The sequence below is a fragment of the Anomaloglossus baeobatrachus genome, chromosome 11 (genome assembly GCF_048569485.1).
Source record: "Anomaloglossus baeobatrachus isolate aAnoBae1 chromosome 11, aAnoBae1.hap1, whole genome shotgun sequence".
Taxonomy (NCBI): Eukaryota; Metazoa; Chordata; class Amphibia; order Anura; family Aromobatidae; genus Anomaloglossus; species Anomaloglossus baeobatrachus.
The window spans coordinates 197,137,368-197,156,446 of record NC_134363.1 but is presented as its reverse complement, the minus strand read 5'-3'; the positions used below and the strand labels follow the sequence as shown (position 1 = coordinate 197,156,446).

The following is a 19,079-nucleotide window of genomic DNA, read 5'->3' as shown; positions in this document are numbered from 1 at the left end:
TGGATCTCCTTTGACTGAACACTGGGCCTGGGAGAGTTCCCTGTGATTATAGGAGCACTTTCCTTCCCCTTCTGGGGGGACTTGGGCACCTGATTCTCTTTGAGTGGGGTCATAGGAGTGGTTCCCCGTGCCTGTTTTAATCTCAGATCCTCCGGTGATCTCCCGCAGTCCTCTGCACTGTGGATAGGGGAACCGCTGCCCTCCCTCCCCTCTCCCTGTCTCACCTTCCTCATCGCCGTCACGTCCTGCAGTTCCTCCATGCTCTGCATTGTGTGTGCCTGTGCTGGGTTCGGCTGCGTGTCCCCTGGTGTCCCGGGGAACCCCCTCGTACCTCCGCTGACGGAACCATTCAGAGGGGACGCAGGTAGTGGACTGTCCCGAGCACCGCTGCCACGAGGAGCACCGCCATCTTGCGCCACAGTGTCTCCTCTGACCTCCGGTGATGTGGGCCGCTGCGGTGCGCTCTTTTTATCAGGGGAGGTCTGCTGCTTCATTATCCCCTGTTGTTGTCTGGATGTCTGGTGGTTGGACCTGGGACGCGAGGATTCGCCGGTCTGCAGGCCTCGAGGCGGCTCCGGTGATGGCTCTGCTGGCAGGGAGGCCTGGTTCTCTCGTTGGGGAGGTTGTGAGCGGGTAAGGAGAGCAGCTATGTCCCCCTTGGTGGTCGGGGGTTGTGAGGAGGCACGGGCTCTGGGTTTTCTGGTGGATTTACCCATAGTTTGGAAGGATGCCGGTGGATTTTCTTACAGTGCAGCAGGAGCTCCAAGAAATTGCAGCCTCACTCCATCATGGTCAGCCACGCCCCCAAAATCCTTGAGGGTTTCTTGAGAGATGCTATACTGGAGTATCTCAAGAAAAATAACCTTATGACAGAGTATCAACATGGGTTTATGAGGGATCGATCCTGTCAAACTAATTTGATCGGCTTCTATGAAGAGGTAAGTTCAAGCCTGGACCAGGGAAATGCAGTGGATGTTGTGTATATGGACTTTTCAAAAGCTTTTGATACGGTGCCACACAAAAGGTTGGTACATAAAATGAGAATAATGGGGATAGGGGAAAATATGTGTAACTGGGTTAAAAACTGGCTCAGTGATAGGAAACAAAGGGTGGTTATTAATGGTACGTACTCGGACTGGGTCTCAGTTCATAGTGGGGTACCACAGGGGTCAGTATTGGGCCCGCTTCTTTTCAACATATTTATAAATGACCTTGTTGGGGGCATGTGGAGTAGAATTTCAATATTTGCAGATGATACTAAACTCGGCAGGGTAATCAATACAGAGGAGGATAATTTTATATTACAGGGAGATTTATGTAAATTGGAGGATTGGGCTGAGAAGTGGCAATTAAAGTTTAATGTAGATAAATGTAAGGTCATGCACTTGGGTAGAGGAAATAACATTTATGATTATGTACTTAATTGTAGAACACTGGGTAAAACAGACACAGAAAAAGACTTGGGTGTATGGGTGGATGGTAAACTTCACTTTAGTGGCCAGTGTCAGGCAGCTGCTGCCAGGGCTAATAAAATAATGGGATGTATTAAAAGAGGTAGAAGTGTTCATGAAAAAAATATAGTTCTACCTCTGTACAAGTCACTAGTGCGACCGCACTTAGAATACTGTGTACAATTCTGGTCACCGATATATAAGAAGGACATAGCTGAACTGGAGAGGGTGCAGAGAAGACCACCAAGATTATTAGAGGAATGGGGGGGCTGCAATACCAAGACAGGAAAAACGAAGGCTTAGGGGGGATCTAATCACAATGTATAAATATATGAGGGGACAGTACAGAGACCTTTCCAAAGATCTTTTTACACCTAGGCCTGCGACTGGAACACGGGGGCATCCGCTACGTCTTGAGGAAAGAAGTTTTAATCATAATCACAGACAAGGATTCTTTACTGTACGAGCAGTGAGACTATGGAACTCTCTGCCGCATGATGTTGTAATGAGTGATTCACTACTAACATTTAAGCAGAGCCTGGATGCCTTTCCTGAAAAATGTAATATTACCAGTTATGTATATTAGATTTTATGACAGGGTATTGATCCAGGGAACTAGTCTGATTGCTGGATGTGGACGAAGGAAGGAAATTTTTTCCCCATTGGAACTTGTTTGCCACATTGGGGTTTTTTTTGCCTTCCTCTGGATCAACATGTTAGGCTACGGGTTGAACTAGATGGACTTAGGCGGGCTTTGCACACTGCGACATTGCAGGTGCGATGTCGGTGGGGTCAAATTGAAAGTGACGCACATCCGGCATCGCATGCGACATCGCAGTGTGTAAAGCCTGGATGATACGATTAACGAGCGCAAAAGCGTCATAATCGTATCATCGGTACAGCGTCGGCGTAATTCATAATTGCGCCGACGCGATGGTCCGATGTTGTTCCTCGCTCCTGCGGCAGCACACATCGCTGTGTGTGAAGCCGCAGGAGCGAGGAACATCTCCTTCCGGCGTCACTGCGGCTTCCGTAGGATATGCGGAAGGAAGGAGGTGGGCAGGATGTTTACATCCTGCTCATCTCCGCCCCTCCGCTCCGATTGGCCGCCTGCCGTGTGACGTCGCAGTGACGCCGCACGACCCGCCCCCTTAACAAGGAGGCGGGTCGCCGGCCACAGGGACGTCGCACGGCAGGTGAGTGTGTGTGTGAAGCTGGCGTAGCGATAACTTTCGCTACGCCAGCTATCACCACATATCGCTGCTGCGACGGGGGCGGGCACGATCGCACTCGGCATCGCAGCATCGGCCTGCGATGTCGTAGTGTGCAAAGCCCGCCTTAGAGTCTCCTTCAACCTTAAAAACTATGATACTATGATACTATGATACTATGAAAAAGAAAAGTAAAGAAAATAAACTTGTAGAGTATTTCAGAACCGCAGCTATGATGAAGTACCCTTGGATGTGTAACAATCTACACTCGTGTATATTTTTATTTTTTTTTTTACTTTTTGGACCGTTGATTTTTAAAGAACTATCACTGGAAAAAAAATCCAGAATGCTGGAGTGGTGATCAGTGCATGTAGTAAGTGTGAGTTTTTATTGAGCCTAGGGCGAGTGCTGGATCCATCTCGCCTGCTCCATTGCGTGCACCACCTGGCTCATTAGAACATGGGTTTTTCCTCCATAAAAGCACACGCTTTATTTAATGATTGTTAGGCTAGGTTCACATTTCCGTCAATTTCTATCAGTCACAATCCGCGGCACTGGTAAACGGAATCCGTTTGGCGGATTCCGTTGTTTCCCATAGACTTGTATGAGTGGCGGATTGTGACTGATGACGCTGTGTTGCATCCTCCGCCCGACTGATCAGTCATGGAACGACTGACCGTCGGGCGGCAGGAACGCAGCATGTAGCCTTTTTGAGCAGCGGAATCCTTTTGATTCCGCTGCACATGCTCTCTCTCGGCAGCCGAACGATCAGCTGATCGCCCGGCAGCCGCCTTCTGTAAGTGATCAGCTGTTCACCCGGCAGCCGACTGCTGTGAGCGATCGGCTGATCACCCGGCGGCCGGCTGCTGTGAGCGATCGGCTGGTCACCCGGCGGCCGGCTGCTGTGAGCGATCGGCTGATCACCCGGCGGCCGGCTGCTGTGAGCGATCGGCTGATCACCTGACGGCCGGCTGCTGTGAGCGATCGGCTGATCACCTGGCGGCTGGCTGCTGTGAGCGATCGGCTGATCACCTGGCGGCCGACTGCTGTGAGCGATCGGCTGATCACTCGGCGGCCGGCTGCTGTGAGCGATCGGCTGATCACCCGGCGGCCGGCAGCTGTGAGCAATCGGCTGATCACCCGGCGGCCGACTGCTGTGAGCGATCAGCTGTTCACCCGGCGGCCGGCTACTGTGAGCGATCAGCTGATCACCCTGCAGCCGACTGCTGTGAGCGATCAGCTGTTCACCCGGCGGCCGGCTACTGTGAGCGATCAGCTGATCACCCTGCGGCTGGCTGCTGTGAGCGATCGGCTGTTCACCCGACGGCCAGCTGTTGTGAGCGATCAGCTGATCGCTCTCATTAGCCGGCCGCCGGGAGATCATATGTTCGCTCTCAAAAGCCGGCGGCCGGCTAATGAGAGCGATCAGCTGATCGTTCTCTATCTCATGTTTTACTATGGAATCCGACAATGAATTCTTATTCTTGTCATCCGTTGTACAACGCATCAGTCACAAGCGTCAATTGTCGCGGGCGGGGAGGACGCCGTCGCTGCTGCGCTCTCGCAAACGCTCGGGTCCGGCGCTGCTGCTGCTGCTCGGTGGCTCGAGCGGTGGGCCGGATCCGGGGACTCGAGCGGCGCTCCTCGCCCGTGAGTGAAAGGGGTGGTTGGTTTTGGGGATTTAGTCCGTGACGCCATCCACGGGTCGTGGTGAAGATAGGCACCACCGCTGCTAGTGACGGGGATCCCGGGAGCAATAGTAGGGAGCAGCTGGGATGTTGGTTTCCCCCTCCGTGGGTAGGGGTCGGTGGTCCCGGGGCCCGGTGATGTTGTGACGGGGAGGCAGGGTTGGTGAGGTACAGGGTTGCAGGGACGGCGTGGCGCGGTGCCGGATGGCACGGGTGTACTCACTCACCAAGAAAGGTACAAAGTCCTCAGTAAACCAAACGGCTGGATGGAAGGGTCCCGCAGCCGGCTGCAGTGTCTCTCCCCGGACAGGTGATGGCGTTTGTCTTTCCCTGCACCTTGATGTTCTTCTTTCTGACTACTATGGATTCCCAACGGTAGTCCGCTCCCCGGTGTATAGGTACCGGAGGAGCCAGTTTGCCTGCAGACGCTGGCCCTTGGGTCTCTAGCCTTAGACGGTAGCTGTATACCCTCACGGTGTGGGCTGTTGCCTTCAATCGGGACTTTTGCTGTTGTGAAACCCCTGGGGTTCCAGTCACATTCGGATCTGACTATTGTCGGCGGCTCCAAGCCTGGTCGGGGTCCGATGGCCCTGCCTGTGTGTGCTGGCTTCACTTCGCTCCCCGGTCGGTACCGGCGGGCCGTCGCCCGTCCCTGGTCCTACGGTTCCGCGTTGCTCCACCACTCCTGCAGACGGCCACCACCGTCTGCCAACCTTGCTGTTAGTGCCTGGGCCACAAACCCAGACACCCAAGTGTTTACTCCTCTCACTTCACACTCCTACACTGTTCTCACACTTTTCCCGCACTTTTCCCGCCTCCAGGCTTGTGAACTCCTCGGTGGGTGGAGCCAACCACTTAGCTCCGCCCCACCTGGTGTGGACATCAGACACTGGAGGGAGGCAACAAGGGTTTTTGTTTGGCTGATGTCCCTGTCTGATGGGGGTGGGGTGTTTGTATGTTATTTGTGACGACCTGGCTAGGCCAGGGCGCCACATCAAGCAACGCACGTGACTCATGAAAAACAACGGAAATGTGAACCTAGCCTTAGTCTGCAGGAAGTGATGGTGGACACGGTGCAGGATGTGACGGTCGTGTCCATGTGCATGGTGTAAGTAGCGTACAAGTTATCAGATAAATCCCTATTGCACTAACCAGTGACCATTGTAAAAAGGCAATACTTACCTGATTGAGTTCATCAAAGAGAGGGGGAGCCAGCACTGCCTGAGAATGGTTTGCAAAAAAAATTTTTTTAGTGTAAATTCACAATTATTCCAACTGTACTATAATGCAAATTGAGATTTTTAGCAAATGATTGATCAATAATTTGAGCCGCCCCTGCCAACGTCAAGGTAAATCTCTATAGGGGGGTCCTACGCTATATTTATATTTTCAGTGTGCCATGCGGCTAACTAATTAAATTTAAAAGCAGAACCATATTAAAGCACACATATACCTGATACATGTCAGAACCGCTCCCATGCTGCAAACACAGGCTAAACTGCGAATAAAGGCAGTCCACGTCCCAGCACGTGCAGCTATATGCCGCACACACTGGGACAATGTCAAGACTAGCCCTCACAGTGCCTGATTGAGTTGTATGATACACAACACATAAATATAAGCCGCAGCACCACAGGTATAATGCCAGGTAAGAGACTATGGGTGTTCTCCGCTGCTGGGGAGGATCCGAACCACCAGATCATTATCATGGATAGTCGCCATACGATTCATCAACGCGGTTCAAAGTCACCCAACTTCTTTCTCAGCAGAAACCACAACCCAGTGCTTACGTGTCCTCCTCCGATTTTGCTCCTATGATTGGCTCTGGTTTGTGGATAGGGGGTGATGGGGTACCTTCTGCCTGGGTTATTGTTCTTTCCCTTTTATATCTGCTCCATTCTAAACGATTACCTTTTTTCTTTTCTGTTAAATGACATAGTAAAACCTGTGATTCCCCAGTGCCGAGTGCCCAAATCTGTTCCTGTGGGTAAATCTGCTGTTCTGCATTGCCGAGAAAATGAGGGATACCCCAGTTCTGTTTATCGCTGGTACCGCAACAGTGACGCCCTGCCCGAAGAGTCTAGAAGCAATCCGAAGTTCCTGAACTCAACCTTCATTGTGAATGTGAGCACCGGCACCTTGGTGAGTGGCAGCATGCTCATGGCAGCATGACGTCCAGGCCCCATGTCACCAACTCACTGTTTCCTCCTTTCAGATGTTTGCTGCTGTGAATAAAGGAGACATGGGCCAGTATTACTGTATTGCCAGCAATGCCGCAGGTTCTGCCCGGTGTGACGCGCAGCTTCTGGAAGTTTGTAGGTTCCCTGTGTAATGTACTCATGTCTAGCTGTCACCCCAATGACTGTTAGTGCCCGTGTCAGGTTGTCCCATGTGCTGTGCACCTCTGCGGTGATGACTTCCATGCCTGTTTGTTTTTTTCTGATAATATCTGTCTTTTACCTCCTAGATGATTTGAATATTGGTGGTATTGTTGGAGGAGTTCTGGTTGTGGTGTTGGTGCTCGTCCTCATTACCATCGGCATGTGCTGTGCCTATCGGAAAGGTTACTTTGCAAACAGCCGTCCCAGTGGTCAAAGGTATTTGATATTTCTAGACCGATATGTAAAAACTTATCCTGTCCGAAATGTACAGATGATTACCACAAGTGTGAAAATAAGGCCCATCAAATCTGACACTAACCTGCAATACTTGGCCAAAGACGAGTCCTCCAATGTGGAGGACATTATACTGTATACGTTTTCATTTCACTCCCAAAATGTTTGCCATGCATATGGATGTCATGTGCAGACTGTGGAGGCGCGGCTCATGGGAGAGCGCATCGGTCCGTCACCTTTATTAGGCAGGAATGAAGGATGAGCACGTCATGTTTGTAGCTTTAGAAAACAAGAGGTGACAGAAGTAAAAGGATCAATATTCCAATACGATCTGGATATGATGTCTGATTGGGCAGACACTGGAAAGATGAAATGTATTGCACCAAGGAATAAGTAATCCTATTGCTGCATCTACATTAAATGGAAGAAATCTCCAGACTAAAGACCAGGGGATTCTGGGTACAAGTAACCGAGCCGTAGAACTCAATGTCCGGCAGCAGCTGCAAAAGAGAGGATAAAAAGAGAGATGAGATCCTAACGTATTGTTACCCCTCTATAAATCACTTGTAAGGCCACATCTGGAATATGGGATCCAGTTTTGGGCTCCACATTTTATAAAGGACATTCAGAAGTTACAGTCAGTTCAAAGGCGGCAACTAGATTATTACAAGGAATGGAGGCCGCCCGTATGATGAGTAATGGAGGCCGCCCGTATGATGAGGTGGAAGAGATGTCTCAGAGGAGATCTCATATGTATAAACACATGTGTGGTCAATATAAAGGACTGTGCAGGACTTATTCCTTCCAATGACAATACTAAGGACCAGGGGCACTCACTGCGAGTGGAAGAAAAGCGATTCCAGCAGCTACATAGGAAAGGGTTCTTTACAGTTAGAGCAGTCAGACTGTGGAATGCGACCACAAGAGGTAGTAATGGCCAACACTATAACTGCTTTATATCAGGGCAGGATGATATTGTTGGTTATAAATTATTTTGAACTAGATGGACCAGGGGCTTTATTCTACTTGCGTAACTATGAAAGAATTGATATGGAGGTAGAGGAGAATCCAATCGGGCAATGTAGGGAAGCTGGAAATATACCTTCCAGAAAGTCATCCCTACCCCGTGAATTATGGAGGGAACTGTTAATTGTGCCAATATCCAGGGACTTACAGAAAAGCCTCCTGTAGGATCAGTCTCCTGCTCCTCCACCACACACGGCTGATCACCACAGCTTGTGCTTTGGTCAGCTCTCGGTGACACCAGACCATATGGTGTTCAATGGTAGGAATTGTGTACACGTCTCCATCTCATTGACTCTTCCTCTTATCCTCCAGTTTCATGAACCCTTCGAAAACAGACTGTGTGAACTACCTGCGGACAAGTGACGAGGTGAGTGCAGAGCATTGCGCATTGTGGCCTTACTGTGGCTGCTCTGGTGACTCCTATTCAGCGATACATGAACACACATTGTTAGATTCCCATCCATAGGCCTAGAGCAGCACTTCTCTAAGGCGCCCCTTGGTTGTCGGGATGGCAGGATTCCTCAGCCTTGCATTTGGCTGCAGAAATCTCCAGTAACATAATGGCAATGTTCTGGGGCTATTGTGATTTATATTCAGAATGCATGAGACAAAATAAAATTGTGGGGCAGTGCGGTGGCTCTGTGGTTAGCACTATTTGGTGGCTCAGTGGTTAGCACTATTACTTTGCAGCACTGGGGTCCAGTGTTCAAATCCCACCAAAGACAACATCTGCAAGGAGTTTGACTGTTCTCCCCATGTTTGTATGGGTTTTCAACAGGAACTCCAGTTTCCTCCCACACTCTAAAGACCTAGTCATAGAAAATGTAGTTTATGAGCCCCAGTGGGCACAGTGTTGTCCATAAAGGGACAAGGAAATTAATAGGTGCGTAAAGTTAAATTTAATAATAAATTGGAAAATTTTTATTTATTTTTTTTAGCATATACTTCTATTTCAGATGGTGGTACAGGCATTTGTTTCTGATAGTGAGGGGCTGGGCATTGTGAGCGCCAGAGAGGACCGGTCATTGTGAGGGTCAGTGAGAAGCCAGGCATTGGGAGGTCCCGGGCATTGGGAGGGTCTTAGGCACTGGGAAGGTCAGTGAGGTCCCTATCATTGGGAAGGTCTGGATATTGGGAGGGTTTGTGAGGAGCCGGGCATTAGGAGCGTTGGGTATTGGAAGAGTCGGTGAGGAGCAGGGCATTGGGAGGGTTGGGTATTGGGAGAGTCGGTGAGGAGCAGGGCATTGGGAGGGTTGGGTATTGGGAGAGTCGGTGAGGAGCAGGGCATTGGGAGGGTTGGGTATTGGGAGGGTTTGTGAGGAGCAGGGCATTGGGTGGGTTGGCTATTGAGAGGGTTGGTGAGGAGCCGGGCAATGGGAGGGTTGGGTATTGGGAGAGTCGGTGAGGAGCAGGGGATTGGGAGGGTTGGGTATTGGGAGTGTTGGTGAGGAGCAGGGCATTGGGTGGGTTGGGTATTGGGAGAGTCAGTGAGGAGCAGGGCATTGGGAGGGTTGGGTATTGGGAGGGTTGGTGAGGAGTAGGGCATTGGGAGGGTTGGGCATTGGGAGTGTTGGTGAGGAGCAGGGCATTGGGACAGTCGGTGAGGAGCCGGGCATTAGGTAAGGCAATGAGGTCCTTGCACTGTGTCTGTCACTTGGTGAGGTCCCAGTAGACTGGTTAGGAAAAGTCTTGGACATAGAGGGTATTGTGCAGGCTGTGGGCAGTCTCCTGTAGAGGGGGCTCACTGCACACTGTGAGTTTCTTTAGCACCCCCTGCTTGCAGCATGTGATCTGTCTGTGCAGGGGATTTGGAGTTGTATATCAGAAGAAGAAAGCTAGGAAACATTTAGAAGAGGACAATGGCTTGCTTACAAGAGGTAGCAGCTCAGTATGTGGTTATTGCCGTGAGTACTGGCATTACCCAGAGGTTTCCTAGTTGACATCTTGAGCGCACATGATCGTACCCCTCCATTAGAGCCTTCTGTAAGCATTGCAGACCTTGCTGTGAAATGATGGAGATTGTGAAACCTGAACCTCCAGACCAACGTGTTGTGAAGTCCAGGTATACAGGAAGCTAATCAGCTCAGAAATGTTTGGCGCAGATAGTCTCTGATGTGATTGCTGTTTTCTCTTTTATTGCAGGGAGATTTCAGACACAAGTCGTCATTTGTCATCTGATATACAGTATATGTGTTTAGGAGTCTTTGGGGAAAAGCACTGAAGAAATTGCACTGCAGAGAGCGAGGCCCACATGTCTTTATGAACCCTTCGATCTGCCAAAGTATAACCTGACAACCTCAGCCGACAACCACACCCGGGAAGTTCATGGCTGTGGCGTCAGATTGTGAAAGTGTTAAAGGGCCACATTCAAGTCACAGTATTAATACAACACTGCCAAATCCTTCATCCATCCGGAACTGCTGGAAACTTTTTCGATCAGCTTTTAATCTGGAATGAAGACACCTTTTTACTTTGTTTTTTTGTTGTTTTTTTTTAATAATCTATAAGCACAGAAGTGTCAGCATTGAACAAACCAGAACACGGGGTTAATTTCTACTGTTTTAGTTACAAAATGGGGTGAAGTTTTTATTGTATTTCTCAGGCACAGAAATCTGCTGAGATATTTGGGGTTTCGGGTCGCCCATTGTCTGGGCACTTTTCTGATTCTTCCACAGTGAAATGACTACAACATGAGATTGGCGCTGGTCTCATCCTTTACTGTGAAGTATCGCAGTGCCCCTGCGCCCGGGAGGAGAGCCGCCTGCGCCCGGGAGGAGAGCCGCCTGCGCCCGGGAGGAGAGCCGCCTGCAGCCGGGAGGAGAGCCGCCTGCACCCGGGAGAGCCCCACAGTCACTTCGGTGGGGATCACAGCCATTTTCTATATGTGTCAGTGTGTGGTGAACACTCAATAACAGCTCAGACATGACACTGCAGCGCGGCTGTCACCGCATTGTAATAATGGAACGCCAAGAACCTTTTTATTGTTTGTATGAAGCAGCTTTTTATTATGCTATTTACTCACAAGTCACTGCCTTTACAAACACTAATGCTGTATTAAAGGCATATTTTCAGAATGGAAAGTTATCTCCTTTCCATAATAGGGTACATGATAGTTTAATGGTTCCGCCGGGTTCAATGGCAGTGATCTTAGTACCGGGCTCTGCATGGCCCCATCCCATGCCTGCTCTCCTATTCCGTTTTCTCTGAGCTCCATAAATAACGAGAGGAGGAGAGGCCGAACACGTGCACCTCGCCTACGTTCAAGATGGGGCTCTGCAGACTGGGTACAGAATCTTGCTCTCAGGATTTCTGGGGGTCCTAGCAATCAGTAAGTTATCACCAACCAATCTATAGGGTACAACTTTCAAGTCTGGGAATAGTTCTTTAAACACTACTCTAAAAAATGGTCCAGGATGAAACAAATATGTCTGTTACTTGTAGAATCAGCCACAGTTGTCCACAAGTTGTGTGTGATTTTTGGATAAAACAGATTTCCTAATGCTGTGCAGAAATTTACTGAGCTAATATATCTGTGCTTGTCCTGGTAGCTCAGTTAGCTTTTGTTGGGATCTGGAGTTTGATGTGTCTGTATGTGACCAGTGCTGGGTCGGAAGGGTAATAATGACTAAAGCGGGCTTTACACGCTACAACATATCTAACGATGTGTCGGCGGGGTCACGTCGTAAGTGACGCACATCCGGCATCGTTAGTGGTGTTGTAGCGTGTGACAGCTACATGCGATTGCGATTGAACATAAAACCGTTCATCGCATACACGTCGTTCATTTGCTAAAAATTGCACTTATATTCTAGGTTCTTCAAAGTAGCCACCTTTTGCTTTGATTACTGCTTTGCACACTCTGGGCATTCTCTTGATGAGCTTCAAGAGGTAGTCACCGGAAATGGTCTTCCAACACTTTTGAAGGAGTTCCCAGAGATGCTTAGCACTTGTTGGCCCTTTTGCCTTCACTCTGCGGTCCAGCTCACCCCAAACCATCTTGATTGGGTTCAGGTCTGGTGACTGTGGAGGCCAGGTCATCTGGCATAGCTCCCCATCACTCTCCTTCTTAGTCATATAGCCCTTACACAGCCTGGAGGTGTGTTTGGGGTCATTGTCCTGTTGAAAAATAAATGATGGTCCAACTAAACGCAAACCGGATGGAATAGCACGCCGCTGCAAGATGCTGTGGTAGCCATTCTGGTTCTGTATGCCTTCAATTTTGAATAAATCCCCAACAGTGTCACCAGCAAAGCAACCCCACACCATCACACCTCCTCCACCATGCTTCACGGTGGGAACCAGCCATGTAGAGTCCATCCATTCACCTTTTCTACAAAGACACGGTGGTTGGATCCAAAGATCTCAAATTTGGACTCATCAGACCAAAGCACAGATTTCCAGTGGTCTAATGTCCATTCCTTGTGTTCTTTAGCCCAAACAAGTCGTCTCTTCTGCTTGTTGCCTGTCCTTAGCAGTGGTTTCCTAGCAGCTATTTTACCATGAAGGCCAGCTGCACAAAGTCTCCTCTTAACAGTTGTTCTAGAGATGAGAAGGTGTGTCCAAACTTTTGGTCTGTATTGTATATATATATATATATATATATATATATATATATATATATATATATATATAATGTGTGTGTGTATGTATATGTGTATATAGTATGTATGTGTATATATATATATATATATATATATATATAATATATACAGCAAAAAAAGTGAAGGCAGCACTCGTTTAAACTTCAAAGAACACGCCTTTTATTGGCCCATAGGATACAGCAACGTTTCAGCCACAAGTGACTTTTTTTCAAGCAGTACAACAGAATGCACTCAAGGCCTCTGCCACACTCACGTGAATTTCACGCACGTGCCGAGAGACACGTATTTTCCCTGCGTGTTGCGTGCAGGTAAGTACGTGTCTCTGGTACGTGCGTGACACGTGTGTTCTACGTGTGCTATCCGCGATAGCACACGTAGAATCAGTAATTATTATACTCACCTGGTCCTTCCTGCTGTCCGCGCTGCTGTCCGTGGTGCTGATCCTCGGTCTCCAGCCCTCCCGTCTCCCCGCTGCTGCTGCTGCCAGGCAGTGAAGTGAATATTCTATGAGATTAATGAGCGGCGGTCGGCAGCAAGAGGCAGCAGCGGCAGAGACAGGAGGGCTGGAGAAGGTGAGTTAATGTTTTTTATTTTTTTCCCTGACATGTGTGTTTTCTCCGGCGCGTGTCACACGGGACCGCATCCACACTACACCCGTGTGGTACGGGTGCGGGCCGTGTAACACCCGTGCTGCCGGAGAAAACACTGACATGTCAGCGTTTTGAAAATCGCACACACGTACAAACGCACACGGACACACGTTCCGTGTGGTTTTACGTGTGTGTGCCTGCTACCATAGGGTAGCATTGCTGTACATGTCTCCGTGCCGCCGGTACGTGTAAAAAATGCCAAACACGTGCCGGAGGCACGGATGTGTGGCAGAGGCCCAAGGGAGGGTTTTTATATCCTCACTAATTACAATTCTCATTAATGCAATTATTACAAAAAATCATTAATACAAGCATAAATAGTACATATGCAATATCCAAATGTAATCAAAATATATTTCGACATCTCAAATACAGAAAATAGGTGTTTCCACCTTTCACATAAGCATTGTTACTGTACATAAGCAATTAACACACACCTGTACATCCTAATGGGCTTTTGATTCCCCCATTTCATGTTATAACTCCCAGCGTCTGCAGTATGATTGTAAAACACATGTGCACATATCCTGGCTTCCTGGTTGTAGCTCCCACTCGCATATGCGCAGTAGTGGCTAAAACCACCATATTGGAACACCAGGTACACCCATAACGCATGCACACTGGGACATCATGAAAAAACTCAATCGCTGCTGTGGCTAACTAAAGCAGTGAAGGAAAACATACATTTTCAAACACAAAACGTCAGGTAATAGTTCCCACCTCTCTAAGAAACCACAAATCCCAATATCTACAGGATTTTTTTACAAAATTTATCCTCTATAAAACTTGGAAAAAATTGTCCATTAGGACACCATTCCTAAACATATTAATGGTTAATATCACTTAAAGGGATACTGACTGGGATGTTTCTTTATCCGAAACATAAAATTGCAGCAAAAAATTGTGATCATAAAAAATCCAAAACGGACAATTGAATCCAATTCAGTACAAAACAGTGCAGATGATTCTGCAACAAGAAAAAGTATATACTATCAAAAAGTCAAATCTACTCATATTACAGCATATTATCAAAACTGTATAGTAAAAAGAATGCAAGATTCTACACATTCTGTGTTAAGAAGAGGATGCATTCACTAAGGGTAACAGGTTCACAACAAATTACCAACCTTAAAATCAACATTTAATCCATTGGGTTTCAAGGTTTTTAACCTATAAATCCACTGCATTTCTAATTTCTTCAAGATTTTAATTCTATCTCCTCCCCTTTGTGTTATGGGGACATGATCTATAAATCTGCATTTCAGATCCTTTTCTGTATGTTTTTGTTTTGTAAAATGTTTAGGGACGGGTAAATCTATTCTCTTTTTACATATAGTTAATCTATGGTTATTAAACCTTGTTTTAAAATCTGTTGTTGTCTCACCGATATACCACATTTTACACGGACATTCTAACAAGTAAATGACAAATCCCGTATCACATGTCAAAAAATGTTTGATGTGAATAATCTCATTACTAAACGGATGCCTGAAAACATTCCCTTTTAACATGTAGCTACAATTAACACATGAGAGACATGGATAACAGCCTGTCCTTTTTGTCCCTGAAATTGTAGATTGGGTATCTATTTTCATCGAACCAATGTCTGCATTAACAAGCATGTTTTTAATATTCTTACTTTTTCGATATGAAAAAAGAGGGGGATTTTTAAACTTGTCTACAAAGGGAAAAACTTTTATGCAACATACCCCAATGGTTAAGAATAATTTTCTCTATAAACTAAAGGGGGCTTTACACGCAATGAAATCGCTAACGAGATGTCGATGGGGTCACGGAATTCCTGACGCACATCCGGCCTTGTTAGCGACGTCGTTGCGTGTGAAACGCACGAACGACCGTTAACGATCAAAATTACTCACCTAATCGTTGATCGTTGACACGTCATTCTAATCCCAATTATCGTTGCTGTTGCAGGACGCAGGTTGTTCGTCGTTACTGTGGCAGCACACATCGCTATGTGTGACACCTTAGGAACGAAGAACATCACCGTACCTGCGTCCTCCGGGAATGAGGAAGGAAGGAGGTAGGCGGGATGTTCCGCCCGCTCATCTCCCCTCCGCTTCTATTGGGCGGCCGCTTAGTGACGCCGAATGAACCGCCCCCTTAGAAAGGAGGCGGTTCGCTGTCCACAGCGACGTCGCTAGGCAGGTAAGTATGTGTGACGGGTGTAAGCGATGTTGTGCGCCACGGGCAGCAATTTGTCCGTGACTCACAACCGACGGGGGCAGGTGCTTTCACTAGCGACATTGCTAGCGATGTCGCTGTGTGTAAAGTGGCCTTTACTCTCTTCGCCATATTTCATAATCATAGGAATCCTATTGATTTGATGACTCTTGAAAGTATAAGATTACCAGATTTGTTTTTTTGTAAAAAATCTTTAGGATAACCTCGCTCTATGAATTTATCCAGTAATTTGCTTATGGCCAGTTCCGCACTATCTAAATCATTCTCAATCCTTTTTACTCTGTATTTGTGAAATAGGAATAGCTCTAAACAGGCTCCTGGGATGATGACTATCAAAATGCAGTAATTTATTTCTGTCTGTGGGTTTTGTGTAGAGAGATGTCATTAATTTATTATCTACTTTTGTGATTTCAACATGTAAGAATTGTATTTTTGTATATGACCAAATTATTGTAAATTTTATGGTGTCATCAACCAGATTGAAGTACCCATGAAAATCCACCAATTCATCATAAGTGCCCATCCAAATAACAAATGTATCATCTATGTATCTCCACCACTTATACACCTTTGCAAAGTGGTGTGATACATAGATTAATTTTTCCTCCAAAACTGACATGACGACATTTGCGTACGCGGGTGCCATGGGCGCACCCCATCGCGACTCCACGTACTTGCAAATAAAAGTCATCCCCAAACAAAAAATAATTACATTTTAAAAGGATCTCAAGTAAATTAATAAGTTCTTTACAAGATGCCGTAAAATCTGTTTCATCTCATTTCAATTTCACAAATTGGAGCCCCATATTATGATCAATGAAGGTATAAAGTTAGAGAATATGAAATGAAGCCAAAATGAATGAATCAGAAGAAAGCTCTACTGATCTAAGTTTGTTTAAAAAATCTCCAGTGTCTCTAATGAAAGATTTTGTATTACAGGCAAGCGGATTCAGAATTGCATGCAAAAATATCCCAACATGACTAAAGATGGACTCAACCCCTGAAACAATGGGTCTCCCCGGTGGTTTCTCTAATCCTTTATGTATTTTGGGGAGAATATACATAAGTGGCGTTAGGCTATGTGCGCACGTTGCGTAAATACATGCAGTTACGCTGCGCTTTGTAGCGCAGCGTAACTGCATGCGTCCTGCGGCCCCTGCACAGTCTATGAAGATTGTGCAGGGGCCGTGCGCACGTGGCGTTTTAGAGCGCAGCGCTTCGGCTATTGCCGAAGCGCTGCGTAAAAAGAAGTGACATGTCACTTCTTCCGTGCGCTTTGCCGGCAGCTCCTGCTCTGTCTATGGGAGGAGCTGCAGGCAGAGCGCATGGAATCGGCTTCACTATGGACATTTCTGCAGCGATTTTAAAGCGCACATGTGCTCTTCAGATCGCTGCAGAAATTTCTGCAGTGAACTGTACGCAACGTGCGCACATAGCCTTAAGGCTATGTGCACACGTTGCGTTTTTTTCAGCGTGGAAAAAAACGCACCTTCTGGCAGTGGGGAGAATTGTAAACAATGCGTTTTGGAAAAAATGCATCAAAAACGCATGCGTTTTTTATGCGTTTTTCATGCGTTTTCTTTAGGTGCATTTTTGATCACATGATCCAGTACACAGTGCCAGCCTTCCTGCAGAGATGTGAGTGTTGTCCACGGGAGAACGCAGCTGCCCATGCCCACGATTTGGGTTCAGGCTGCTGTGGAGCTCTATACTACCTGCAGAGAACACTCGTCTCCGCAGCATAAATTGACATGCTGAGGCTCAGGAAGCTGCACCACAGGTCGGTTTATGATACGGAGAAGAGAAGCACAGTGGGCACGGGATTTCTAAAATTCCTTCCACTGTGCTTCTACTGCACAACGCAGCGCTATGGATGCAGGGAAAACACTCTGCGCCCAAACCACTGCAAACCCTGATTGTGGGCACACAGCCTAAAATGTGTCAATGGATGTCAAACATATATATAACGTCCCACCCCCCTGCATATTCTAAGCTGGCGCCCTTTAGTGCCTTTCATGTGGCACTAAAGGGTGCCTAGCATTGTATTTAGCCCCAAAAAAAATAATTAAAATAAATGACGTGGGGTCCCCCCTATTTTTGATAGCCAGTCAGGGTAAAGCAGACAGCTGTAGCCTGCAAACCACAGCTGACAGCTTCATCTTGTCTGGTGATCAATTTGGAGGGCTCCCCAAGCTGTTTTTTTTTTTTATTTATAAATAATTAAAAAAAAAAACGTGGGGTCCCCCCCAAATTAGATCACCAGCCAAGGTGAAGCTGACAGCTGGGGACTGGTATTCTCAGGATTGGAAAAGCCATAGTTATTGGACTCTTCCCAGCCTAAAAATAACAGGCCACAGCCGCCCCGGAAGTGGCGCATCCATTAGATGCGCCAATCCTGGCGCTTCGCCCCAACTCATCCCGCGCCCTGGAGCGGTGGCAAACGGGGTAATATATGGGGTTGATACCAGATGTGTAATGTCACCTGGCATCAAGCCCAGCAATTAGTGATGTCACAGCGTCTATTTGATACCAGACATAACTAATTGACAGTAATAGCAAAAAAAATTGACAACCAAAAAAAAATTTATTTGAAAAAACACTCCCCAAAAACATATCCTCTTTCACCAATTTATTGAAAAGAAAAAAAATTGGGTCCGCAGTATCCATTTTTGACGTCCCACGTCGCCTCTGGACCTTCTAGAATATGGGGGGCACGCTCAGGGAACGTGTCCCCCATTTTCTAGTAGTGCAGACCCTCCATTTGAGGAGAGTGGGTGCAAAGAATCTTCACCCACTCTCCCCGGGTCACAGCTGCACAGTCCCGAGCAGCAGCAGCAGCCAGCACAGCTCACTGTTACGGTTGCTGCAAGCACTGGAGACTATGTCCAGATTTCTTGCTACTGCACATGTGCGAGCGCTGGAGACTAAGTCCAGATTTCTTGCTACTGCACATGTGCGAGCGCTGGAGACTAAGTCCAGATTTCTTGCTACTGCACATGTGCAAGCGCCAGAGACTAAGTCCTATCTTGGAGCCATTGCACATGTGCGGGTGACATCATCGCTGACACAAGGTCACATGTCTCTGACACCTTCTATGCCGATTGGTCGCTGGTCATGTGCTTGTGATGCCTTGCTCGGTGATAGGCCAGCATGACGTCACTCCTGTCGTTCTGGCAGCGGATTGGCTCTGGTGTCCTCCATCTTGGATGAGGCACAGAGTCTATATAAGACCCTGACACACGCCGCATGGCGCTCAGTCCTCTTGGTTCATGCATAAGAGTAGACGCTCTGTGCACGTTCCTCCAGGCATTCCTCTGTCTATGCTAGGTGAGCGCTACCGGCAGGGTAGCGTTCTTATACCTTACAGCTTCGGCTGCTGTCCGTATCCTTACCTCTTAGGGGAGCGGACATAGGCAGGTGCCTGAGGCACATGGTCTGGCTGGGCCTTGTGGTTCGACTCGTAGGTGGACGTTGCCGCTAGGGTAACGTTCCTTATACTGCGTCTGGCAGTTGTTTGTATCCTCGCACACTAGGGGAGCGAACAGAGGTAGGAGCTTTGTGCGGCTTACGCTGCTGTTCGTCTCTTTTGCACCACTAGAAGAGCGGACCTAGGCAGGTGCCATATCTAGTGG

The 19,079-nt window shown here is 47.6% G+C and overlaps 1 protein-coding gene across 2 annotated transcripts in view; it reads left to right on the top strand.

The window, feature by feature from the left end:
* Positions 1-11,490, top strand: part of JAM3 (junctional adhesion molecule 3) — a 145,068-nt gene extending 133,578 nt beyond the window's left edge. For both annotated transcript variants that reach the window (XM_075329175.1, XM_075329174.1), the window contains exons 5-9: positions 6,290-6,492; positions 6,566-6,665; positions 6,818-6,947; positions 8,304-8,358; positions 10,134-11,490. In XM_075329175.1, the coding sequence (XP_075185290.1) occupies positions 6,290-6,492; positions 6,566-6,665; positions 6,818-6,947; positions 8,304-8,358; positions 10,134-10,169 (524 nt within the window). In that variant the 3' untranslated portion in view covers positions 10,170-11,490. The remainder of the gene's footprint in view (positions 1-6,289; positions 6,493-6,565; positions 6,666-6,817; positions 6,948-8,303; positions 8,359-10,133) is intronic.
* Positions 11,491-19,079: the final 7,589 nt, after the last annotated feature.